Below are 27,706 nucleotides of genomic sequence, written 5' to 3'. Positions count from 1 at the left end.
GGTGAAGCCGCCTTGACAATGCATGCGATCGTTACACGGGTATTGTTGCAACTATTTTTTTTTTTCTTCCTCCATGACATTCGATGAAAATGCAATCCGAACACACGCTCGGCTCAGGTGAGATTGCTTCGTTAATGAAACCCCCCCCTCGTGTTCAACGGGGGTTCATTGTTAGCGTTACCGGGAATTTTGCTTGTTACTACGACGTAAGTAATCGTTAACCCATTAAGCGTTTAAAATGTTTTATCCGTTCTGCTATACTTACGCGAAATCTATTTTCTTATTGTTAAAGGAAACTCTGCCAAGTATAATTAGTGTATTAATTGAATTCGAATATAACTTTAGCTTAGCAAATTTTTGGTGCAGGAGAATGTTGCGAGAGAATTCATCTTTTGAGATTACAATTTCTCATGTGTCTGAAAATTTTGTATTCTTCTGTGATATATATATATATATATATATATATATATATATATATATATATATATATATCGAGATGAAACTTTGAGTTATTTTTAAATAGAAATAAGATTTTTATGTATGAAAATCGGAAGATTTGAAGAGAGAGGATATTATTTTGAGTTTGGGAAATATTTATATTATTATTATTATTCTTTTTATCGATTAGAATCTCTCGTGAAATTTATGTTATTCCGTATATTGGTATTAAGTAAGTGCACGACTTTCTTCAAAAGATATACTGCATTCGAGATAAGACAAGTTGGAAGCCGGTATTCGACTGTTACATATATTCATAAGCCAATTTTTATATAATGTATTCTTTACTTCGTAATGATATATATACAGACTTATTGCTACATTATTTAATATTGTGTTAGCTGATGTTATTCGTTATCTATTTTAAATTATTTTAATAAGGAAATCCTTTGCTACGTTTCGTGTCTCCTCGTATGATTTATTATTCCTTATAATAAAATCGTTAAATTATTAATTTACGGGATTAATTGAAGTAAAGTTATACGGTACTTGAGAATGAATCATATAGTATGCTGCAGTATCTGGTAACATACATTTCATCTCATTCGTTTTATCTTCTATATATTTTATCTGTAATAATAACTCTTAACGTGAAATTTAATTAATTTATTTGAAATTGGTGAAATTATTAAATTGTTAAATTATCATCGAATTAAAATTCATTGAATTATATCGGAACAAAACGTATAATCATAGTATAATTGCATAAGAGGATAAAGAAAAATCTTGCTTCCTTTTTTTTTTCTTCATTTTTGCTAATAAAATTGCAGATTGTATATAAAACGATAATAATAGTGGAAAATTATTAATCTTCCACTAACATGAACATTCATCGACAGAATATCGAGACATATATCAATTCCAAATTTTTTGATCTCTTCTTTTCTTGAAACATTAGATACTGTAACACATTCTTTGCACGCTACTCTACTTTCTAACTGGACATCTCTAATTACACCAATGACACGGTACATATCAACACCACAAGCCACAAAACCAAATTATATTTTTAATACAACTAACTTGGATCGACTTTCCTCTAAAACTTTTTGCGAAAACAATTAATCTCTTCAATCAAATTCGAACAAGTTCCCCCAAACTTTAAACTCCCAGGTATTTACACCAGTCACTGGGATAAATTTTTTCCATCCCCCCCTTTCCCTCGATGATAATCCAATAATTCGTTTTCTCGCAACGAATTTTTGCCCCCACTTTTGCCAGGATACTTTAAAGCATATTCCAGTTTCATCCGTTCGAGAGCAAAAAAAAAAAAATGATATTCTCTCTTGATATTTTTTCTTCGTTCTTTTTTTTCGAACTCGTCTGTTTTCTTTCGCTTTTTTTTTTTAAAACACGCACAACGCGCGGAATTTCTAGAGTTTTTCTTTTTTTTCTTTTTCACGCGAAAAATCCGTCCAAACGAGATGGATGGAGAAGAAAAAGGAGAAGGAGGGAAGGGACATAAAAATGAGCGACTTGCACCGGTAAAACTTTAACACGTAATCCGTGCGACGCCCTTCCCCGGAATGGCTTAAAACTGTCTTCGATTCGACGCCTTGGAGAGGGCGACGCGATTGTTGGAGTAGGTCGAGGGGTGCTTGACAAATCCCCTTCGACCGGCTCTCGATATTTCGCTCTCGAGGAACGTTTTGTAGAAAAATCAACTGCGCCGCGAGTGCGAACGTTGCTTCGTACTTTGCAAGAATTTAAATAAGATCGAAGAGGAGAGGAAGGGGGGGCAAGGGGCAGAATCGAAGACAGATAGAACGTAAGGTGATTTTGAATCGACGTGGCTCAATCAAACGGTTTAAATCGGAGGATCCTCTTCTTGGAGTGTCTCTGTGTACAGTAGAGGAGTGTGTACGTGAAGCAGATAAGTAGATTTCGTATAACTGAGTTGTTCTTTTAATCCGTTACAACAGTAAAAACGTTTAATGCAAAATTTCATTCGAAATTTCTTCTTCTTTCCTTTTTCTGTTCCCTTTAATTAATATAAAATCGTTCGAGAGTTTTTTCGTTATAATTCGAATAATTTTTATAAATTTTACGCTTTGATTCTTTGTTTTCGTACATCAATATTAAGGGATTAATCGGCAATCGAAGTCACTTAATTTAAAATTATTTTTGAAGAATTATGATCGAAATTATTTCGCAAGGATGAAAATATGTTTTTCGTGGATGGATGGAAAAAAACTAATTTCGAAATTACGGGGAAGAACGCGTTTGATTCGTAGTGTCAACAATATTTTAGAGAACAAGGATGTTTGCAGGTATTAGCCGGGGCTCAAAAAGTTGCGGATTTTTCGACACGAACAAAATCGATATGGGCGGGATATTGCGATTCTATCGGCAAACAAGGATTACGATATATACCTGGACGTATAATCCGCGAAATAGGCGATTAATAACAATCGAATATACGTTGGAAAAATGAAATACGAATCAGGAAATTCTATTCGTGAAATTCGTGAAATGGTTAAAAATGCATTTTGCCAAAAATTTCCCCATACGAATTACTCGTTTTCCTATTCCAATTCTATCTTCCCCTTTAAACGAATTATTATCCTCGTTGTTATATAAATTTTCTATTTTCAGTTGACAAAATTTCCCGAATCCCGCCAAGTTCTCCCAATTTCAGAATTACCAAGAATAAATATAATGATCTATAATGATTCTACAACGACCCTCCTCTTGTTCCTCGAAAAGCAAATTTCGACGGATTAAAATTTATAACCTCGCACGGCAACAGTCCCCCACAGCCCGAAACTGCCTAGGTTTCCTCCTCGACCCATCTCTTCCCCCGACGAGCCAATTACAAATAAGTGCTTTTCCTTCTGCTCGACCCATATTTCGAAGCGAATCGAACGTGCCTACCCCTTGTTACGATTAAGGAGCGCGGGACAAAGACAACCTTCGCGGAAATTAAAGGTAAATGGAACGCGCGCGCGCACGCACATCGATAACACACGCACACGCCGAATGTGGTACGTTGCCACGTTGACCTGAATCTCCTCTTGCCCGACCTTCTCCACGCATACTTTCCTCGCGATCGACACACACAGCCAACCCGTCCGAATATCGTATATCGAACCCGTTACGCCTTCAGAGAGGCGGCTCACGTGCCGCATAAAAGCGGCTCGATGACCGAACGACACACACGTCTATTTTATCCATCCACCGCAGGCATTTAATCATTCCGCGGTACGCTTCGTGGAATTTCCTTATCCGTCAACGGGCATACATATATGCAGGGATGCGCGGCACCGTTCAATCCCGTCGACGAAACGGGAGAAAGACTTGGTCTACAGGGTGTCCGCAGGAAATATCCGCGGATAATTGATAATTTGGAAGACGCGTTTGTCACGAATTGGAAGAAATTCATTTTTCGAGAGATAAAATTCGTCGTTTTCGATAGTTCGTTTTTTAAACTGCTCGTGGGGAAACATTATTTGAATCGTAATTATGATTTAGTTATGATGTAATTATGATAGAAAATTCATATTTAAAAAGAGAGAAATTAACACGCGTGTTTTCGATATACAGATTCGTGTACAGTTTCGATGAATACTCGAAATGAAATATCACCCTGTATGAGCCACGGATCGGACGGTATCCACGCGCGAGAGTACGTACGATAACGATTCAATCTTACCTGGATTGCTGTCGGCGTTCGAGCTGAAGAGAACGCAGAGGCCCGTCTCGTAGTTGACCGCCTGGCAGGAATCGTTCGCTTGACAGGTCTCCAAGCAATCGGTGAGCATCAGGGTTCCCGGTATGGACTCGAGCATGTTCGTGGGCGCGGTGAACACGTAGCCGGTCACCAGCTCGAACCCGACCATTTCTGGGTCGCACTCGTCGGAACCGGCCGATGGCCCGGTGTAATCTGGCCCAGAAAGCCCCGATGGGACCGCAGATGGGGCCGGCTGGTCAGCCGCGTGCGTGGAATCTGCGGCTGCCACGCGACCGAACCTCGCGATAGCCTGCAGCAGCAGCAATGCCGTGATGAGTCTTGTCATCATGCCGTTCCACCTGTTACTCGATCTTCAACTGCAAAGAAAAAAAGGAAAAAAGGGGCAATGGTTATTTTGCGTGGATTCCTTTACGTGGAAATATTTTTTATTTTTTCTTTTTTCCTGAGATTTTGGTAAATTTTTCGAAATAAAACTCCAAGCTTTATGAGTTATAAGTCGATTTTATTCTCCCTCTTGTAATTCGAATTATTACTTGGAATTTATTTTTACATTAATTAGAAATTCAAATATTTCTCGATGCGGATCTGAATATTATTTATCATCAGGATCTATGATAAGTAAGATCGATTTGTCCCGACACTCGTGTCCCTTTTTCAACCCGTTCAACCTGTTCTCTGAATCATCCTTGCAACGTGGCAGATCGTATAACGTAAAATTAACGATTATTCTTTTTTCGCTGTTATACAATTTATTTGCATACTAGCCAGGTTATAAATAGATATATATATATATACGCAAACATTATGGTTCGAAGACGGGAAGTTGTTGGAGACTTTTGATTCTTGGCCAAGTGCCGTTAATCATTAGGTACTTGGTTACGTGAAAGTGATCATTTCTGTAACATTTCTGAATTACAATTTTCTCGACAAAAAACTTGTTTCCTTCCAACAACTTATTTTCACACTTATTTTTTTCCTTTCCTCGATTCGACACATCATTACATCATTTTGAAAAATGAACTGGAGAAATGATTACGCAAAAATTAGCACGAATCAAATATCCTCGAAATTTTAATGTTTCGAGGTTATAATAAGAGAGACGCGTTTCACGATTTAATCAACCGTTCTATCCTTCCTATTCAATTTTGATCCCCCCGTAGCCATTGAAAATCGATCGAACAAATTGTTCCTTCCGCGAATATTCCCATCTCCCGTGTCCACATGCTCCAAGCTATTCCCTTCCCTGTAAAAACACGTAGTTCCATCGTTTCGAAAAAAAAGAAGGGGGGAACTCGCGAGTAACATCGTATTCTCGCATACCTCTCCATTCCCATCGCGCGAAATTAAACAATCGTTCTACCTTCCACGTATTCTTTTACGCGCGCGTCCACGCGAAAATTGGCGGGTTTGCAACTCGACACGAAAAGAAGAAAAGAAGCAAGGAATGGAGCGAGGAATCCCGTGGAGGAGGAAACGCGATCGAAAGTCACTCATGTGAATAAATCACCAAAAATTCTTCCCTCCACCTACCTGTCAAAATTGCGTTAAATAAAGCTCTCTGGAAAGGTCTCGCTACTGGAGATACAGGATATATTCCACCGACAATATCCTACCGAATCGTGAATATCTCACTGCCCGAGAATCGGCCGAGAACGAGGCAGGAACACTTGACAGAGAAATAATACGATTGCCGCGCGCACAATAACGTGAACGAAGCGGGACGTGCCCACCAACTCGAGGATATATAGATTTCACAGAGAGTTCGATGAGCCCGCGCGCGTTACCACGTCGCCGGGATTAAACGACGATTTGCAATGATAATACGATGGAATACCTCGCGAGTACCCGCGCTGCAGGGTATAACGACGTCGACCGGCTGGCTCTTAGGCACTGGGTACACCTGGCTGAGCCGCGGCGCACGACTCTTCCTCGAGCTCACCTGAGAAGGGGGAGGGGGCAGTGGGACCGCTGCCGACTAAGGAGGACAGAACGGTACGCACAATTCGATCGCGGCTTCGACACCATTGAAAACAAGCCAACCTCTCCTCTCCTCTCCCCTCCCTTTCTCGCCACCGTGTCCATTGCCTCCACCCGAATTCTTCCCCCTCCCCCCACTTCCTCGTATTCCTCTATCTGGTGCACACGCTGCCCTCCTCCTCCTCTCCCGTACCCTTCTCCTCCCCTCGCTCCACGTACCCGATAGACCTCGATTTCGTTCACGTACGTGTTTTCACGGCTTTTCGAACCCGATGAAATTCTATTCTTGGCCGGGAGCAACGGTTTTCGGCCGCCCCTTTTTCATTAGTGGTTTTATTTAAAGGTAGGTTGCAAGGAATCGTAATTCGATCGACGTGATAATTTCGATTTAATAATAATAATAAGATATATTTCGCGCACGAATTCACTTTACCGAGCACTCGCCTGCCCCCCTCTTCTCCTCGAGGAAGGGATCGCGAATTGACGCTAATGAGCATTCGCGGATCCAGGTGGAGTTGACGCCGGGGGAGGGGTACGCTCGTGAGAATGTTACGATACGCGACGTGACGTGTGTGTGTGTGTGGAGGGGGGATCGCGAGTGTGGAAAATTTATTGAAATTTCTGCGTCGTGTACGGTGCCCCCGGTCGTTGCATTCTACGCATAGTTTCGCGATACATAATAATCCGTATATATATATATATATTCCCCCCTTTCCCCTATGGAATAATTACAAGCGCGGTTGTTTTGTGTCCATGCGTCTTTTGTGAAATTATCGTTTGCTTATTGAATCGTATTAACCCTTATTCGACCGTTAATACATGCGACGGACGTAAACGGGGGCAGGGATAAATTATTTACTTTTGTTACTAGAATACGTGAGCTTGTCCTCTCGTAAAAATCATCCTTCCATATTTGTTCAAATATATTAATGAAATGTCGAGTGGTAAAATTCAGCCAGTCGTAAAAAAAAAAAAAAAAGAACCTCGCTAACGGGAAATATAATTAAACCTGCTCCCGAGTATGCCGAATTACGCGTCGATCCGTGGACGAGGTGATTTCTCGGCCGAAATGTATCCACGCGTAACGAGAAATATGGCCGCGAATGTGATAAAGGTGGCCCCGTACGTGTAACCCAGATCGGGGATCGCGTGTTAAAATAAATGATAATTATCATCTCGGGCGGAGGTGGGGGACGCCAGGATGGAGGAATGCGGGGAAAGGTGGGGAACAGGAAAAGCAAGAGGATCCCAAAGAGAGCAAAATCGGCGGGCGCACGTGTGAACAGTGCGACCTGAGCGGGCGTCGGTGTCCCTCTACGAGCGTATATACCTGGCCGATTCACTGCTTAGACTCTGCCTCTTCGACGTGGAAGAAGCGAAACGAGCATTGGCCGCCACCGCCGCCGCCGCCGAGAAAGAAAGAAAGAAAGAAAGAAAGAAAGAAAGAAAGAAAGGGAAGGAAGAGAGCGGTGGGACGAGAGGAAGAGAGAGAGAGACGTGCAGTGTGGAGCTCGTACCAGGTGCCTATACCATCGCGTCACCATGCCGGAATAACGGTGCCTGGATGTCTCATCGGGTTCAATCGCAATCGGCGATCTTCCGCCGCGGAATTTCGCAAGGAAACGGCCGTTTTGTCGTCTTACTCGTCCTCCTCGATTTACGAGCGGCCGCCATTCGTCCGCCCTTGAGTGCCCATCGACCCAATGGCCCCCTGCCCGTGTCATTTGATGCGTGTATTACAAAATAAAAGTTTAATTGTCTCTTTTGATATTTTTCTTTCTTCTTTATTTTCTCTCTCTCGTCTCGGGCGAAAGTGTTCCGCTCCGTTCCGTGTTCTCGTGTTCTGTGTTTCGTCGTTGTAGAGCGAGACAAATTTTGGAAATGAAATTTGAGTCGTTGATTGGTTGGAAAACGTTACGATCACGTATTAATTATAAAGGAGCGTTAAAAGAAAAAAAAAGGTTAATATAATCGTATATCTAAATATATTTATTGTATATAATTAGAGCGACTAGTCCGATCGAGAAGTTGTTCGACTAGTTGAACGAGAATATCATGCTATTACTAACTTAAATATTTGAATTATTAAAGTTTTGAATATTATAGAAAGTGAATGGTATAGAATTCTTGCCTCGAGTATTTAATAAACCGGTAATATTATCTTTTTTTCAGGAATCCGTGCACAGATAGCTTCGTTTCAATTATTATACATTTATAGTTGTAAAATTTTTTACGTTGAAAAAACTTTAATCTTGTTAAGAAAGAACAGTGTCGATTAATCATGAAGATAATTTTTCAATGTTGGATAGATAGATTGGTTTCTTTAAAAGCGAATATTACATTTATTTCTATTCATTTAAGGTTTCTTCGATGCAATCCAACGAAGTAAATAAAATACCGTAATAATACTTAGCCATGCAAAGAGGTTACACGTGTATAAAGCACGAGTCGCTAATACGATCGGATTATTTTAGTAGCCACAAAACAGACTCGTATCGTATCGACCAATATATAGTGTGATAACGCAAACTGAATGGAATAGACGACAACGTAATTCTGGAATGGAAATTGTACTGTTAGCTCTTCTTCGAAATAAGCTAATTAAAAATCCTGACCGACTCTATTGTATGGATTGTCCTATATATATATATATGTATATATATATATATATATATATATATATATATGTACTTGTTATATACTTTCGTGCACAAGAACAAAATTTCATTAAGCTTACACTAATTAATTTATTATCTTTCTCCTCGTTCAATGGAATGAAAGCAGAGAATAATATACGGCTTATATTTCATGAATCTTCATTAAATTTTACATCAAAAGTTGCAATATTTGTGAATCGTACATCGTGCAATGATTTATGGAGTTTCGTTATTTATCACGAATGATGCATTCTCCTCCAAGACGAACGATGACAAAGCGTCCGACACAAGATTCCAACCAGAGTATCAACTTTCCTTAAATTCTTCTCTTCTAATTAGAAGCTTGACACCTGCTTCATCAAAGCTCGTCTTGGTTCGAATGTAAATTATTGCCCTCCCTCCCTCGAATATTTATTTCACGGAATTAACAATTTCTTTTCTAATAATCTCCAAGAAAACGAAAATATCGATAAGATCTACAAAAGAAGAAGAAGAAGAAAAATCGATTATTCTCCACTCTTTCCGCCTACATCATCATCCCAACTCGTCGCGCGAAAATGTAAGTCAGGGGCACACCACGAATCAGCCGCGAATAGCCTACATTCGTCCCGTAACTGGATCATAACCACCTCGGGCGCAACACCGTCATCAAAGATAACACGTATCACGTTTTGTTTATTTATTTTTTCCGATCGTAAAATCGGCGCACGATTTTTCAAAAAAGCTTAACAGTGTTAATATTAACGGCGAGGGGAATCGTTCCTCTGCGTCATGAATCGCGTTATGTAACCCGAGCCGGGTGTTTTAATTTACTAGTTCGCGCGGTTTAATTTACCGTCCCGGCCTGTAAACCGTGATTCGCAAACAAGCGAGCGTGCAACAAACGAAAAGGTACGAATCTCTCCTCGACCGGTGCGAACGTTTAACGGGCACGCGACTTATCGCATAACGGCGTAAGGCCGTTCTCGATACTGGTTCTCGGTCAAGCGGATTCTCAAAGTTATGCAGAAGGTTATAAGAGTGTACTCTTGTCCGCGATACACGCTTCGATGTCTCTCTCTTTCTCTCTCTCTTTTCTCCGATCTGACGAAATTTATGGATGTTACCCGTGTCGTAAAGAAAGTCTTCCATGCTGATTTAATTCGTACCACTTTATCGCGCGAAGGAGGGAGAGAGAGGGGGAGAGAGAGAGAGAGAGAGGGAGCCTCTAAGTCGACGTTAAATTGCTAAACGTTATCATCCAATCCGGTCTAAGACGGCTTGAGAAACAAAGTTACCTCGTGACTTCTCCTTGCCGATCCCTTCTCAAACTTTTATTCTCGTTTAACAACGTTCCTGCGACCACTTGCTCGCCCCGTCCTCCTTTTACTAGAGAAGCGGCGGGTCTTAAGGTCAATTCGACGCCGTCCTCGAAAAATATGTAGCGAGCCGTGAAAATCTCGGGTTAATTCTCTCTCTCGGGGGCGTGGAGGGTGTAGGGAAGGGATTATGAGTTTCGTGATTTTTATGCAAATTCGAGGATGACCGGAATCGACGACCTGGAAATTTATGGTCGAGTATGGAGTTTGGGAAAGAATCAGGAGCTTTTGTTTCGTTGAATGGGGCCCTCATTAGAGTTTCTCTATTGTTAACTGTTTAAACTGTTTAAAAAATTCCCCTTCGACAAGAATAACGGAAACAATTTCGAGGCGATTAATTTTTTTCTTCCTTTTCATTCCTATCCTTTCTATTTATCATCGCCGATTCGACAATCGGACGCTCCCCTCCCCTGGATCGAAGCGCGTCTGGTAAACGTCTCCTTCTTCTTCTCCCACCGTCAAACGCGCAGGCACAAGCGACGTACGTGTGCGCAACAGGGGGAGGGGAGGAAGAGAGGGTTAGCTGGCTCGTTACGTAATTATTCGATGGTTCGGTATCAGTACCCTGGTCGTGGAAGTGGTCGTTTTAAAACGATACCAGAGGCCTTTAAGCATGGGCGGCGGGGCCGCGCACCACCACCACCACCGGTTTCCAGGTTGGCGGTGCCGGTGATCGTCGATCGCGGAGCGGAATCGAGCGGAGCCTCCGTTAATGGTACGTTCCGTGCACGGGTTCGACGCGCTGTGCGTCGACCAGGAAAATGCGAGGAGTCGGATAACCAGGAAACTGGTTTATGCGTGGTTACGCTCCGCGCCTCTAAGTGGCTACCCACTACCATCTATAGACGTACTAGGTACACGTTCACGGATACTGTTAGAGAGAGAGACACCGTTGAGGAGGGGATTGGCTGGAACGAAATAAAGCTCGGGCTCTCCTGCCCGAGCCATTAGACGGTGCTGGAACGGTGGCGGGTTACGTGGGGAGGGGTGGGGAAGGAAAGGAAGCGGTTACCTTGGCGTGCACGTAGCCCGCGATCACGAACGCGTCAAGGTGGTGGGATGATTGAGCCCGAGGAGGATGAAGTTCAAGGGAAATAGCGTATAGAATTTCGAGAAGAGGCTATTTGCTTCTCTACCACGATCCCTGTGTATCTCGCAATCACCCGTCCCCGTTGTTGATGGATTCGGTGGAAGAAAGGGAAGAAGGGAGGCAGGGGGGAGGATAGGATGGATAAAGCGAGCCAAAGTAATGTGGTAATTAAACTTTGGTCGTATTACAGCCGAACCCCTTACGCGTCCTCCTCCCTTACGAGAATGTCGTGGCGAGATTGATAGTGGCCGCAGCTTCCATGGATCCACCTTGCCATTCTCGCGTTCTCCCACACTATGTGGGCTGTCGTGGCTTTTCTGGTTTTACTGTCCCCTCTGTGTGTGTGTCTCTGTCCCTCTGTCTCTTTCTCTTTGTTGGGAAGAAGAAGAAGGCTGTTATCGCTGTTATCACGCTGCAGGAGAGGTGGCGTGTCGCGACTCGTGCGTTTAATCGCGATAAAAGATCTTGTCACGGGCCAGGCAACGGCATTGCGAAAGTCGTAAGCTCGAGTCTCTATCGGCCGCGCTTTATTTGCATAAAGGTTAGAGCCACGTATAACCACCGATCCTACTAGCTAGCTTCTCATAACTTCTTTCGTCTCCTCCCCCCTTTCTCGTCGCTGTTGGCGACGCTTTCGATCCGATATGTGGATCATGTATCGGATAAGTTTTCTCCACTCTATGGTATCTGTCCACACTCGGCTAACCGAGGGGACAACACTCTCGTACACGTATCGAATCTTTTATTCAAATGATGGGGATTTTGTCGTGGCGACACGAAGCGTTTAGATACGAAATCTACGATTATATATATCGATTAGATTATCGGCAATACAGTTAAATTTATTCCTGTTCACTCCTATTACGAAATTTTTCGCGTAAACTCGTGATGAATTAAGAAAAGAACCGGGCCAAACCCGGTTGATCGCGTTTCTTCGTTGTCTAGGGATCCCTAGATCTCCCACTATCTCCTAGACACCCACTAGGGATCCCCGATTCCCGATTTCGCGGCAACAGCGTAATTAAACGTTAAAGACGGACAGAAACCGTCGAGGAGGGAAGGGTGGGGAGGGTTTAACGGCAATTAACTCACGTTGCGTACAATCGATAACCTCGGCGAGCACTTACCGGGTACGGTAAATCTCTTTGGGTGAGGTGGAGACGGCGACAGCCAACCCCCAGTGTTACTACAACCAGCTCCACTTTCTCGATCGTGCAGAACCAACGCTCGATTTAGCCGAAGGAGGAACCGCTTCTCGGTCACACCACTCCTACCATCGTTTTAAGTTAAGCAGTGGTGGTTTTGGCTTCCGAGAGATCTCCTCGGGAGAGAATCGATCCTTCCCCCAGAGTTGTGTCTCTTTGGAAACTTTTACGCGACGACGGGGGGAGAGGGGGATGAGAGTAACAGTCGCGAGCTCTGGTTCGACCTTATTGCTTTAAGATCCTGGCGTTAAAGGGGTTGTTTAAGCTCGTCGACTCTGGATTACGGGATGATAGCTGCACTATGGTTTCACGATTCCGCTCTTTTTTAATTAAAAGTTCGGGCGTCTTTAATTTCTGATAATAAGGAGAATTTGCGGCCCAATTATTGCACAATTAAAACCGTGAGCCATTCCAAAATATTATGGGTCTCGTGATTGAAATTTAAGGAAGATGATTCTTTCGTTTCTCGAGATATATTTAAAAGAAAATCATCGATATTTCGGGCGTTGCGGATTATTTTGATTTGATTGCGGTATACTTTGGATTTAATTTTGGATTATTTGAAGTAGATTTTGTAAATAGATTTCCACGTATATATTTAAATTATGTATGTAAAGGGTTAGATCGCAAAATATTGGAAATTAACCTTCGCCGTTTGAAAATGAAACAATATTCATCGTGCCCATTAATCACTAATATCATTTTGACGATTAAATTGCATCTTCTGTGACGTTTCGACGTTGATGTCCTGTACTTACACAGCGTTAATGACACCGGTATGTATAGCATTGAATACTAATAAATAATACAAGCCACCGCGATAAATTCGAAAACAGTAATTTATCCTATTTGCATACTAATCTTGAACGCTGTTCATAATCCATTTTTCATTAAAATATACACGCAGATATTTCCCTATTAAACGGATGGCTGTGTTAAAATATGATTTATGCTCTAACGATGACACGAATAACTCGACGCCCACCTCGAATTTTTGAATATTTATTAAAAAATTGTTATGGATAGTTAATAACAGTGTTGCGCATCCTATTATTACGCGGCATCAAACTTCGTTCGTATGCATATCACACGTGGCAATGTGAATTATAATCTGGAATAAAAATCATATTGAATAATTTCCTTCTCTTTTTTTTTTAAATTAACACGAATGAACAACAAAAAATAAAAAGAAAAAACAAAACGAAAATTCGATTCTCTTCACAATTGCGAGCGAATTATCTTAATAAACAAGCATCGATCACGTTACACAGTTTTTAAAAATGGACGATGCACGAGTAATTCCGAGCACACGATTGAACGAATAATACACGGGCATTATATAGCTATAGATCAAATTGGCATACTGCTAATGACTAAATAATAATGCATCCGTACTGTGAAAAGCTCTATTAGCGTTGTTAATGCATTATGGTATACAGTATGTAGAATCTCTTTGATCGTGCAACATTCATACGCCCAGCGTAATGGAAAATTGTTGGCTTTAATATTATGGACTCGCAGATTTCAATAGAAATTGTCAGTTTCCGTAGTTGTATAGAGTTAAACATTTACGGGATGCGATTGCAAGTGTTGATACGTGTACTATTGTCTCTATATACTTTTAATATAGATCTTTAATTTCAGCTGACTGGAGAAATAATTCAATCTTAAAGACTTCCTATTTTCGATCGTAAAATTATTAAATATTTTTTGAAAATGTCGTAATTTTTAATTTCAGACTTACTCTTTCACTTATTCTAAAATTAAATCCCTCTGTTTGTTTTCTCGAATCGATCGAAAAAAGAGAAATAAATAAATAAAATGTTATGACGAATCTTTCAATTGCTCGAACCACGTTCGATCCTTTCTCGTTTAAATCAATTAAATCAATCAAATATTATTCGCCAAATATTACATTCTTAATGGAGACGAGACGAAATTATTATCTCTCGTTCGTTCACCTTCGTTCTGATGTCGTCTCCAGATATTCGAGAGAGAGAGAGAGGAGGAGACGTTCGAAAACGCGCCGAGGACTGAATAATTTATTAATTTTTCCCTTTTTCCAACCCTGGCTCTCCGTCGACTCAATTTTACCCGATAAGCACGAACGGAATATCTCCTCACCCTGGATACAGAGGGGAAATAGTACTCTGCAAGGCTCTTTTGCCAATGGGGGCGTGCAATCTTGCTTTTTCCTCCTCGGCAGCTTTCCCTCGGCAGAGGAAGTACATTGACGAAGCAGCTATTTGCCATATAAATATCCCCGTGTAATTTTGCGTGATGATAGTCGTCTCGACGATGTCACGCGGAAGTAAATCTGGCCGTGTTTGCTCATCTGCATAAACCGCAAACAGCAATCCTGCTCCCTTCCAAATAAATTTCTAGAAGCAACGCCGCTTTCTTCCCTTTTGACGGATGGCTTTTAAGTTTTATCTCGTTGACACTCTTTTTTCTTTTTCTTTTTTTAAAGAAATTTCTCGTCTGGAGTAACAAGTTGATTGGATCTATATAGGGATTTATTGGAGCAATTGAGAAATAAACTTGACGTTGTTCGTTTGAATCAAATGTCAGTAAAATGTTATTAAAATTCGAATTAAAATATTCTATAAGGAGTAAGGAAAATTTTATGATTCTACTTAAAAAGATTTCAACCTCTTATATCGGATTTTGGAAGAAAATATTTCTCTTGGTTTCTCCCAGAGAAACGTCGAATTTCCAAGAAAATGCAATTACTTGTTACGATAGAACTCGGATTGCAGCCTGCAAATCTAGAGTTTACTGTCGTTTTCCGTTGCGTTGTTATTTCCTATTTCTGTGAACATACCACGGAGATTTATCCAAACCGGGTGGAAATCGTACATCTTCGTTCACGGTGAAATTCCCACGGGTGTGCCCATTATCATTTACAATAATTGAAGATTGGAAAGAAATAAGAATTTCTCTTGCCCTTCTCGCGCTCCTATCGCGTTCAATTTTTCATGAAATTTGTCGATTTGACTGGAACGTTATATAACATCTTTAAAAAATAACATAATTCACATTTATAATTCCGAATTATTATTATTCTCATATCACGGTACGAAAAGAATAAGCAAAGTTCGTGAAATTAATAAAAATTATATCGTTTATGAAATAACGAAAGCGAAAGAATCGTTTTTCTTCGAAGAGAAAAAAATTAGGATACTTTTTAAGGATGTTTCCACGAACGAGTCACGAAACCGTTCGAGAATTCTTCTTCTTCCTGCGCGACAACGTGGCTCGTGCGGACAATCGTGTGTTCACGAGTGGTCACGAGACGATAACCCATCGTAGAATTCGCGTTAATCCAATTTACGGACACCAGCCGATTAAACGAACGAGATAGAACACGAAAGGATCAGGTGTGGTGAATCGCAGAACTCGAGGCAGCAACGTCACGGTATTCGAGGCACGCGTATAGCCCGCACTTTAGCACATTTTTATCGTGTTCACGTTCTAAGATACGCCGATCCATTATCATAATTCAAATTTCATCAGCGGGATGCACATAGGGTCCGTGGGTAATTTCGATACGGTGCAACGGGTAGATAGATAAGCGAAACACACCATGGCGGACGGTCGTCGATCTTCTTTGCGTGCGCAGAGATACATCTGGTATTCGGCTCTCCCTTTCTTCACGGTCATGAGACCGATTCGTGGCGCGAGCAGATTCGCCTGTGGTGATTAAACCTCGGACGATCGATCGTCTATCATCGCGTCCCCTGACCCGTCAATTCGTCCCTGGTATGCGGACACGATCGATTCTATGGTTAGATTAGGTTAGGTTAGGTCGTCACGGGGGTTAAACGTTTCCCAGGGGCGAGCCTTCGTCGGTTTCTTGGCCTTCCTTTGCTTGTTTGTCTTCTTCCTTCTTCGTTGCACGAGGATCCCTCGTTGGTCAGAGAAAGAGGAAAAAAGAAAGAAAACATCGGCTGTCGTTAGCAGAGTCATAACGATCAGTCAACGAGACACAGGCCGGGGATTAGTCATCGTTGGGTACGCGGTAGCGTCGGTAAATGCGTGCGGGTACCCTTCATTAGCGACAGTACCGCTGTAAGAGTGGCTAATTACGCTCGTGTATAAAGCAACGGTGTTACGCGCGATATATTTGCGGCGAGTCGTGCCATGTGAAGTTTTTCCCTGATGGCACGAAACAAAAGGCATTAGAACGTCAAAGATGCGTTTTTTATGGATGGCCATTTCGAATTTGTTTCATTTACCGGGGAGATTGTGGAATTGATAAAATGAAATCGCGTATAATATCGCGTTTTTCTTTCAAGTAATATCGATTTTTAAGACAAGATAGGCGAGTAATTCCAAACGTCTATTAAAATTAATTAAAAAATGTTTTATTAGTAAAGTATATTATACTCTTGCGCTGAAGTTACAAGTTAATTTAGACGTCGTGATGGTTGAACAAAGTGAATTTAGAAAAGTTATAAAAGTCGCTATTCTTAAGAGAAATATATTTGTTCGAATATATAAAATTGATACCACTTTATCAATATTTTTTAGATATAAAATAACAATTTGTATCTATTTTTCTACCAAATTTATTATTTGCGATGAAAAACAATTGAGCAATTAATAGAATATAAACAATGAATTATGAAATAAAAATAATTTTTTATTTTATAGAATGAGTAAAATTAATTATTACTACACGATAATATTTTCGGAAATAGAATTTCAGTTGAACGTGAACAATTTATCCTTTTTGAAAAAGTTAAAATTGTTGCAGGTTTCTAGTTATGGGATACATATGGTTCGAAAGTTACATTGTTGCAATAGTTTGGCAAAGTTCTATTCGTACGCAAACATATTACTGCTAAAATTAAGTTCGAGCTCGTAATTAATTGCATTCCGTTTTGTTTAATTTCCCTCTTATTGTTAGAAAAAGCGAAACGATTACGCAAAAGTCACAATTTTCTCTCTTCTCTATATTTACATTATTTCCAATTGATTTTTTTAAACGAAAAAGCGACTCTAATTTTTATCCTCCATCTTAAAATATAAAAGGAAATTATTTTCAATAAATGCAATTTCTATAACAAATAACAAATATTCGAGTAATAAAAGTAGACGTATCTATTTAAATAAAGAGCTAATCAAACTTTCCACAAAATTTTTAATTCCAAAATTTACTCTCGCTGCTTAATTTTTCTCAACGACTTTAGCTTTAATTTTAAAAACTTGTAACTTCTAAAAATTCAGAAAATTTCACTTCAATCTCGATATACTCGCCCTGTACAAGTTGCGAAGAATATCATCCTCAATCCTATTCTCGAGCCAACTCTGTTCCCTGTTTTGCTCGCCAGAGATCACGGAATCCGTTCGAACGAAGGGGGTCGAGGGTGAGCTTTTGTTTCAGGCCGCGTTTTAAAGATTTCGCCGAGGAAATCGATTCGCAACGCACGGATGTAGAAGACAGGAAGAAGTTACTAGATCGTATTTATGATAATAGTAAACAAGGCAACCCGTCCCCTTTGCCCGTTACTTTCCGCTCGAGAAACCGACGTATCACGCGAAACCGCCATTGAAGTTTATATTAAAGGACGAATGAAATCACATGCTGGAAGCGGCCGCTTTACGTGCGCATAAATATGCAAATTTCTAATAATACAGGATATTGGAAGGACTAGTTAGGCGGTCAGTAATCGTTAAAAACTGTACGAGAAAAAGAAAGGAAGTTGTTCGTGCAAATATACAAGCGCCGTTCCATGATACGTTCACAATGGAAACGGAGAGGGGGAGGCAGAATTTTTTAAGATCAAGCGTGTATATATGATTTATTTATGCTTGAACTGATGAACTAAGAAAAACAATGAAAATGTATCGAAAAATATACAAGATTATCGACAAGGAATACAAAGGAATTTCGAGGAGAATAAATATAGAGAAAATCAAGTATCTCGATAAGGATCTTTTAAAGTTGTATCACTTATAATAAAAAAAAACTTTATGATCCACTAAAACTACATAATCGAGATAGTTACTCTAATATATATATATATGTATAACTTTATAAAACAAGACCAAACAACTGGAATACTTTACAAATTTTAAGATGTACTTGTAATATGTATTTATAGAACAGGTATATTTTCAAACGCTGAACATTCTTATAAACCCAATAAAATCGTGTAATATCAATTTTCTCGATACCTTATAGCTCTTAAACGCTTATATGTATAAACAACTGTGCCATATAATCCTTCCCTTCCTCCTGAAAGAATCATGTCGAAAAAAATACTCACGTTACACCTTAACGATACAATAAAACACTCTTGTCGCATTTACATGAGCTTAGCATGTGACGTGATGTGTTTCCACGCGTTTTATACGATACAAATTGGACGTGTATTATCGCGGTGATAAGTGTACTGTATCCAGAGAAACCATGGAAGAAATCCATTTCGTGTACAACGGGTTTCACGCTGTTATTAAGCGACTCGCGATATCATTGGTTTCACTATAAAAAAAAGGAGAAAAGAGAGAGAGAAATCGCTCGCATACAATCATAGTTTCCACGAATACGAAGAGACGCGGAGGCGCGCTCGAGAATCTCGAAACCACCTGTAATAAGGAAGTCGGGCAGATTCGCCGTCGTTAAATCGATAATATCCCACGAGACGGAGCCGACACGGTTACGAAAAAAAAAAAAAGGAAAGAAAGAAAGAGAGAGAAATTATGATGGCACGCAATATTCGGCGAATAAGTTCATTGGCCTAATGCGGATCTCGTTTCGGCTAAAAATTTAAGGCCGGCGAATTATAGTCGAAAACAGCCTTGTGAAATCGTACCTTAGAGAATTTCGATCATCTGCTACGGTGTACGGTACCAGGGAGGAGATTATTAATAAATAATTTATTTCTTATCTAATTTGCATATGCATCAAACAAGACGCGGAACGATAATATTTTTAGAAACGCGATCAAAAACGAAGAAAGAAATGTGTCTTGCTGTTTAATTCAATGTCCTCGATTAACATCCGCCGGTAATATACGGTAAAAGGTCGAGGCATGAGGGATAGCGCGGGTAATTTAAATGGCTACGCGTGTGATCCGCCTCGTATGCACGCGCAGACACCTGCGTATGATGGAACGTAGGTACGCGAGCCGTTCAATGTATCCTGCTACGAGTAATAGAGACAGATCCCGGAGAGTTTCTCAGAGCGGAAATTATATTTTCACGTCGGCCAACAACGAGCCCGTCTATGCACGTGTTCCACCAGATGCACGTTCACACGCTCACGTGCGAATAATTCTCATTGCCGTTGAAACGCCGATGTATCATTCTCGAAAGTTTTATTGCGCCTACCGCGGAGACAGATCGTTGCTTGTACCACGCTTACTTTCGTGCGCGCTGTTACTTTCGTTGCCCCGGCATAGAAACGAGATGAGTATCTTATTCGAACGTCCGTCAACATTACGTGACGACACGGCAGCCACGCTATTTGCGTATTCGAAAGAGGCGGCCACTTACCGTGCAACGATGCTGAATACTTGCTTTCTTCTATGCTCTCGAACTTTGGAAGCTTTACCGGTGTGTGGAAATTGTAGATTGCTTGGATGGTTGACGCGGTAAAAAGAAAGACAGTATTATACAAGATTCGGATATATTTGAAATAATTATCCGAGAATAATTACGACCACTTGTATTCAAACTTACGATTAATTGTTGAAACTTTGGAAAATGTTAAACATTCTGGGAGTAATCAAAGATTCTATCATAAATTTCGAAAATTATCTGATTAAATTAATCTTGGATTCGCGGGGAAGATTCGATTTGCATCGATAATCGTAGATGTTTACCAAGGACATTAAACCCTATTAATTCCTCTCCCATAAGAAGAATCACGTATTTCATGAAATTCATCGACCAGATATTTACGCCGAGCAAATAGCGTATTTGTCGAGAGTTCATCGTTTCTCGCCCTTCGATTCGTAATAAAACCGATCCGCCATCTGGATGCCGATCAATTACTTCCCTCCTCCTTCTCCTTTTCTTTTCCTACAACCTGACAATATTTTTAATCTCTCTTCAGAGTTCAATTCGGCATTACACCGAGATTCGAGATTCCTCATCAGCGGTTTCTAACGAAATCGTAAAATCAATTTCTCCACGGTTCATCTCCCTCTCACGCCTCACGAATCTTCCACCCATTATGGAATCGTAAAAGAAAAACGTCCTACTTTGCACACTCGTGCTTAAAAAAAAAAAAAAAAACGAGGATCGGTGCGATGTGTCGCGCTAATGACACGCAACGTATCCTCCATCGAGGAGGAAAAAAGAAAAAAAGAAAAGAAAAATTTCGCGTACACGTGGATAACGATTCACCTTGAGGAGGAGGAGGCAGCTTTTAGTACTGTGGATAACGCGACGTATACGCGGATCTACTTTATACATTCATTGTATTCCGGGCCCTATTCTATTCTATTCCATTTCGTTTCTCTCCTATTCTATTCCATTTCGGTCCATGATCGCTCTTTGTTACCACTCTGCCGACCGTATTAGGAAATTACGTAACTCACAGTGGGACACCCATCAGCCCTCGTGCGAATGCAAACGACTGCTCGTAATTTCGTTACGAATGGCGATTGCGATTCGAAAGAATTTCTTTTTTTTTTCCTTTTTTTTTTCGTCTCCTCGCCTTTGTTCGCCCGTAATTAAGTCAAAAAGATCTCGCCTTCCAAGGGCTTTTCAGAGAGAAAAAGCTCAAGTTTCTCTCCTCTCTCTCTCTTGGCTCGTGTTCTCTATCCGGAGATTTAAGGCAGGTAATCAGGAATGGAAGAAAATCAATGCACCTCGGCATGACAATGTATTCAGGTTTGTACCTTCTTGATGGGTTGGACACAAATAGACTGATGAATGAAAAAATGTTCCTCGAAATTCCCGCTCGCCCTCTTTGACCGATGTACTTTGTTTCACGCGAGAAATTGATTAATAGTTTCCGTTTTTGAAAAATTTCCCATTTTCACCTGGAGACCAATTTAAATGTTTAAAATCGCCGGCATAGAGATGTAAACGAGTTGCGCTGCGAGCAGACAATGAGAATAGTTTCGGTTGGAGAGCAAGGTTTGCTCTCGTTATCGACATACAAGAGTCACGTTTCGCTTTTTACCCCGTTTCCGTTTCATCTACTACCGTGAATGATACTAGTGCCCGCTTGTTAGATAACTTAGAAGTTAGCTATTTGAATCCACACTGAGAACTAAAATTTTTCTTTTAAACAGAGTTTAAATTTATATCAAATTCAAATTTGAATATTGTAAAAGTAGCGGACGAATATCGAAGAATTCTTATTGCAATTAATACAACGTAATTAAGTCGCCAACGATTCATGTGGAATCTATTTAATCGCTTATTAAATAAAATAATATTTACATATAAATAAAAAGGATTGGAATATTTTCCGCCCAAATCCTTAATAATTCGCTATCAATTTATATATGCATAGACTTCAAGTTTAGATCGATAGAAAATTAAACGAAATCTTCTAATGTCAACGACCATCGTTAAGCAAACGATTAATCGTTAGCTGAGAACAATTACACGCAGAAAACGTGTGGAATCTGGTGGAGGAGAAAGAAAGAGAAATTGCGCTTTCTCACGACCCATTAGAAAGAGAAAGAAATATACACAACAAAAAAAGAAGACATTTCCTTCAAGTAAAACTCACGAAGCGAACCGTTGATATTACGAAAACAATAACAGAGAACGTCGGTTTACTTAGCGAATTACGCCTAACAAACAGTAAATAATGTTTTTGCAAACGGTACAACGGCCCATTTTCCGCCGGCAACTCCTCCGCCAGGCGAACATAATTACGGGAACGTTCAACCGCGGCCCCGAACGACAGCACCACGCGGATACGTCGCGCGTTACGTGCTTGATATTCGGCTATAGGTATTTGGCGCCATGCGAACTCTCTGCAAATTAATATTCCCGTAGGTGGCTGAAAATCCTGGTTCTGTATGCGGCCGACCTTCGCGCCGAGCTCTCGCAGAAGCGCACCACGCCCCCGCGAGGCAATATCGCGGCCGTGTATTTTGCAATTACGCGTAAATACGGTTACACAAGATTAGAGAGTGAATTAGCGCATTCAATTAACGTTTACTGCCGCGCGCTGCAACGCGCGCCATCTACAACACCGTGCTCCAATGAGAAGGGGAGGCGCCTATTTCATGGGATTTCCCCGACGCACGGAGGTGTGCAATTTGGCGCGGATGTAATATAATACCGTGATAGTTTTTCGGAAGAGAGAGACGGCGGATTTTAAGGAAGGGGAGCGACCACGATTTAAGAATCGAGGTGTACATGTACGCGAGGCAGCTGAATTATGGCATCGCGTGATTCCAACGTCGAATCTCGATCGCTATTGCTATATTCCGGTTTACCGTTACTATGACCCTCTTGTACGAATTTTTTTCTCCTTTCCTTTTTCTTTTCCCTTTTCCTCTTCGATACTAGTTGCAGTGGCAAGGCGATAAACCATTGTAACGATTGCGCATTATTCGAGGGATGGATTTTTGTTGTATTTTGAGGAATGGTGCAAGTATTTATACCATTCTTTTTTCTTATTTGTGGTATAAATCATTGTAACATTGAGGTTATGTTTAAAGAATTTTATCGATACGAATTGCAAGATGAAAGATTTGTTGTTATTTTTTGACTCGAATTAAGCATGAGAACAAAAGTAAGAAATTTGTAGGAATGTAGTTCAACGGACTTTCGTATTATTACTAGTTTTGCATGTAGCGAAAGGGAGAAAGGAGAGAGGAATAGAAATCGAGAGTGATAGGAGTGAAAGGAATCGTTCCATTAAGATACCGTTTTTCTCTCGTTATTACAAGAAACGCTTGTGGAAATGTAATATAGTTATATTCGGGACAAAAATGATAATTAGAAAAAACATGTATAATTCAAACACTCTAATTTAATTAGAATTATAATAGAATGATTTCATCTTACATCCATTTTTTCGTTTATATATAAAATTTCATTATTCGATCGTAATAAATTTCAACGAAATTTCCTCGATCGAAAATAGAAACGCACCAAACGTATTACGAAAATTCAATCGCAAGAACACCATAAACCATAAAATTTGCCGAAATCTCCCTCGCGAAACTATTTTTCCATTATATTTTATATTTTCTCCCCGCCGATTTATTTCTCGATAATTATTCGCGGATAATTATCACGTTACGAATGGCCTCGTTGGTGTTAAAGGTCTTTTAAAAAAATTCTCGCTAATATCCTGCACGAAATCACGGGATTTCTCTGGAACGTGTCGACAACACGAACCTCGGCGAGGCAACGTCCGAGATTATCTTGGACCGGGCTCGAATGACGCCGGTTTAATCGAGTCGGAGGTAATCTAATTCGTCCTTTAGAGGCAGCGGCAGCGGGAAGGAACGAAACCACCGAGAACGAGGCCGGCCACCCCTCGTTTCCTCTGTTTTTCTTTCTTTTTTTCGCCCGTCTGAGCGACGCTTTTCTCGCTCGACGGAATAAAATTAAACCCGACGCAAGGAACGACCACTAGACCGGCTCCCGAGGGTTTAGGCGGGGACTAATGTGTCTGCGCACATATGAGAGCTTTATCTTTTTTTTCTCTCTCTCTCTCTGTCTTATTTCTCGTACACTTTTCATCGCAGTCTTAAGTCGTCAGGTTAAAATGCCTTTGAATGGTATACTACACTTCTTGTAAATTGCATTGCGAATTTTTTAAATTTGATTTTTTTTTTTTTTAATTAAATTTCAGTTCATGCTTGACGTATAATATTTTATGAGTTATAGTATTTTAATTGATTATTGATCATATGTATGCAAATTATAGCTGGTTCGCATATATTATGTAAATGATGTAAGGAACGTTCGACTACTGGTGTTCAAAAATTATTTTATCTTCAACTAAAGGATTAATTTAGAATCTCCAATGTATATCATTAATAAGATCACAATATTATTCCGAAATAAACGTAATTTCTTTGATTAAACTTCGTTAGAGAAGAATTAAACCGTTATAATTTTGAAAATAGCACGAATGGATGAATAATCATTGGAAGCGCAAAACCTCGCTCTTTAAAACGCTTTCTTGTTTGTCTCGACACGATTTCCGGTTCTCGAGACATCGTCGTGTGAGAAAAAGATTATTTTTAATCGTTTTACTTAAACGTAATTAAATCCTATTAAAATTAGAAAAAAAATTTAAATTGCTAACTCCGAGGATAATGATTTCCGGTCAACGAATGAACGATCATTAGAAGCGCGGAATCTTGTTCTTTAAAACGTTTTTTCATTCATCTTCGTACGACTTCTGGTTCTCGAGATATCGTCGTGTAAAGAAAAAGTTAATTTTTAATCATTTATTATCTCCATCCTTATCATTAACTCGGATTACACTGATCCAAACCAGATAAGCGATCCTTGAAAAAACTTAATACGCATTTTCAAAAAAAAAAAATAGGTCACTGGGTCATAGGTCCATTCGTAATCTCTACATCAATCGCTGTGGACACTTTATATCTTAAATTGACAACTAATTGAGATATTATAATAAGACAAAAAACGATTTCGACGACGTGATTTCCTTTAAATAAGTCTTGATGTTATAAAATTTGTAATAGGAAAATATAGGAGTAAAACATCTCTTTATTATGAAATTTCAAGATAATGCACCATAGTGATCATTTTCTATAAAAGACTATTTTTGATATTTCAACATTAATTTTAGAAATATTTTAAAGCAATCGATATAATACAAATATAATACAATATGTTCAAATAGAAATAATAAAATATATAAGTATAAAGATTTAAAATTCTGTCAAATGTATTGGTTAAATGAAGTTACGATACAAACGCGACTCAAACAAGAAATTTACTCTTTTACCGATACGCGTGCGAAAATTTATGTTGAAAATGATGTTGAAAGTTTGGCGAGGGTCAGGATATCAACGTTTAGTCGGCGAGTTTGGTTAATTTATCGAGTTTAACGGAACTTTTTTTTCTAGCGTAGCGGATTCTGGGCGGCGGAATAAATGATTGTGGCGATTAAATATTCATGCATAAAGCCGTGGTAATTTATTTAATGAATACACACGAATCTTTACCACAGGAGTTGATTTACCGAGTTCGTGGCACGCGTAAGACCACGCATTTTCATAAGCTCTAATGTTACCTCATATAACTACCACGTTTAAAATTCAGTTTCACGTTACATCATTTTTAAACATTATTCTCGGAAAACGTTTTTAAACGACTTGCGTCAACCGTAGAGTAAATTTTTACTCGTAGAAATGTTAACAATTTAATTTAGCGCATATTCGTTACACTGTTGAATTTACTGTATCGCTTTACAAATATTATAAGAATGAGAGAAATAATTGATTTCTAAATTTTTGAAAAATTTTATGTATATCTCAAGATATCTATAATAAATTATAAAAATTAATAAAAGATAATAAAAATTAGATCAGGCAGACAAGAGTTAATTTTTTTTTGTATTATTATTGAGATCTCAAAAAAAGAGAAAAATTCTTAAGTATCTTTCATTTTTAATCATTTTAGAAGCAATTCTAGAATTTGAGAAAAAAGAAGTTTGATATGTTTATGATACTTCAAAATGATAGAGTGTCATAGAAGTTTTTTGGACTTACAATGAGCATTCATAAAAATATAATAATTTACCTAACTACAATGGCAAATAATTCAAATTATAGAAACTTCACGTTTCTTGCAAAGAATTTTACAGAAGAGAATGATGGAAATTTTAATCTTACAGAAAGTTAAAAAACTTCGACTATAATATATCTTTCATGTTTGTAATATATGTTTATGATAAGTCATCGAGCTTTGAATTTTTCTCCGAAATTCAAGTAAGGATCATAATATACAAATCGAAGATTCCCATAGTGTCACGTTTTATGCCATGGATATAGCCAAGCCGTGAATAGCATGCCACAAAGCCGTCCATTTCTCTAGCGGGTTAAATTTCTGCGACTCGGCCGTGCGACGTTGACGAATGCGTTGGCCAAAGAAATCATGGCTCGCGTGGCGGGTGAACGTGCGCGAGCTATCGTTTGCATGAAAAACCATGGTGATCCGCTCTTAAATCCTGGCTTGATCGTCCGTGGTGTCGATCTGCTGGTAACTTGCTCGTGTAAAAAGGAAAAGTTGCATCAGCCGTGCGTGAAGTTAACGTTTTAATCATATTTTCAAAGTGGAACGGTTCAATTGGAAAAGAGAAACGGGATTTCAAAGTGGAAAAGTATAAATTTTGCCCCTATTTCTCGTATACGCTTATTGATAAAGTAATTAATTTACTTTCCATGCTTGGATACATTTTCAATTAAAGATAATTTAATTCCTTAAAATAAAATAACAGATAATATTATTAATATCTCTTATGGTTATATTGATAAGGAAATTGATGCAAATAAGGATTAAAAGATAGTAATTAACAATATTTTAGAAATAAAATGATATACATACATATATATATACATATATGAATAAAAAACGTTCTGAGGAAATCTTTAAGAAAAATAGATTGAAATAATAAAATAATATGTGTGTAGAAAATTATTTTATAGAAAACAGTTATGTAAATAAAAGAGTTTTGGATTTTTTATAGTTAAATGATAGAATAATTCAAAGAAAAATTGTTTATTTGTCGAAAATAAACTCTAAAGCACAATTATTTAAACATATTTTCTAGTTAAATAAAAGATATATTAAATAGCAAAATATCAAAGTCTATTAATTGCCTATAATTATATCCTTCGAATAAATATTTCAAATCTTAAAGATTTAGACTTCTATCGAGAAAAGTCTTATCTTTTTAAATATAAAACTTTTCTCATGTAGAATGAACATTTGTGTTATTTGACTTTGCAACTTCTGTTGAATAGTAAGTTTCAATTGAAATAGTTCAGATGCCTTAACAGTTACAATAAAAGCATTCTTGAAATTCTTGAAGAAAATTTCTTGGAATCGTCCTTGTCCAATAAACGTTTCACATTATCTTTGATACTTTATTTCTCAAATATTCAATAATTTAAAAGTGTTTTCTGTTTAATAACAAGGATATATATTGTATACATAATTTTGAAAAATATTATATAAATGAATAAAAAAATATTATATTTCTTAACAGATTTCAATGCTTGTAATATTAATCTCAAATTTATAAGAAACATAAA

General features: G+C 39.0%; 2 protein-coding genes across 6 annotated transcripts in view; one reads left to right on the top strand and one right to left on the bottom strand.

The window, feature by feature from the left end:
• LOC108003939 (autophagy-related protein 16-1) overlaps positions 1-27,706 on the top strand; it is a 490,268-nt gene that overhangs the window by 295,492 nt on the left and 167,070 nt on the right. The gene's annotated exons all lie outside the window — the stretch shown is intronic.
• Positions 1-27,706, bottom strand: part of LOC108003938 (uncharacterized) — a 193,918-nt gene that overhangs the window by 66,251 nt on the left and 99,961 nt on the right. Inside the window, exons 1-2 of one of the 2 annotated variants that reach the window (XM_017066527.3) lie at positions 5,720-6,105; positions 4,151-4,545 (exon numbers count right to left, since the gene is read on the bottom strand). In XM_017066527.3, the coding sequence (XP_016922016.2) occupies positions 4,151-4,517 (367 nt within the window). In that variant the 5' untranslated portion in view covers positions 4,518-4,545; positions 5,720-6,105. Of the gene's footprint in view, positions 1-4,150; positions 4,546-5,719; positions 6,106-27,706 lie in introns of those variants that run through there. The other variant, XM_028669762.2, reaches the window with a different exon arrangement.

The sequence above is a fragment of the Apis cerana genome, linkage group LG9 (assembly GCF_029169275.1).
Source record: "Apis cerana isolate GH-2021 linkage group LG9, AcerK_1.0, whole genome shotgun sequence".
NCBI lineage: Eukaryota > Metazoa > Arthropoda > Insecta > Hymenoptera > Apidae > Apis > Apis cerana.
Note: the sequence above shows the minus strand (reverse complement) of the source record. Positions and strands in the feature narration are given on the sequence as shown.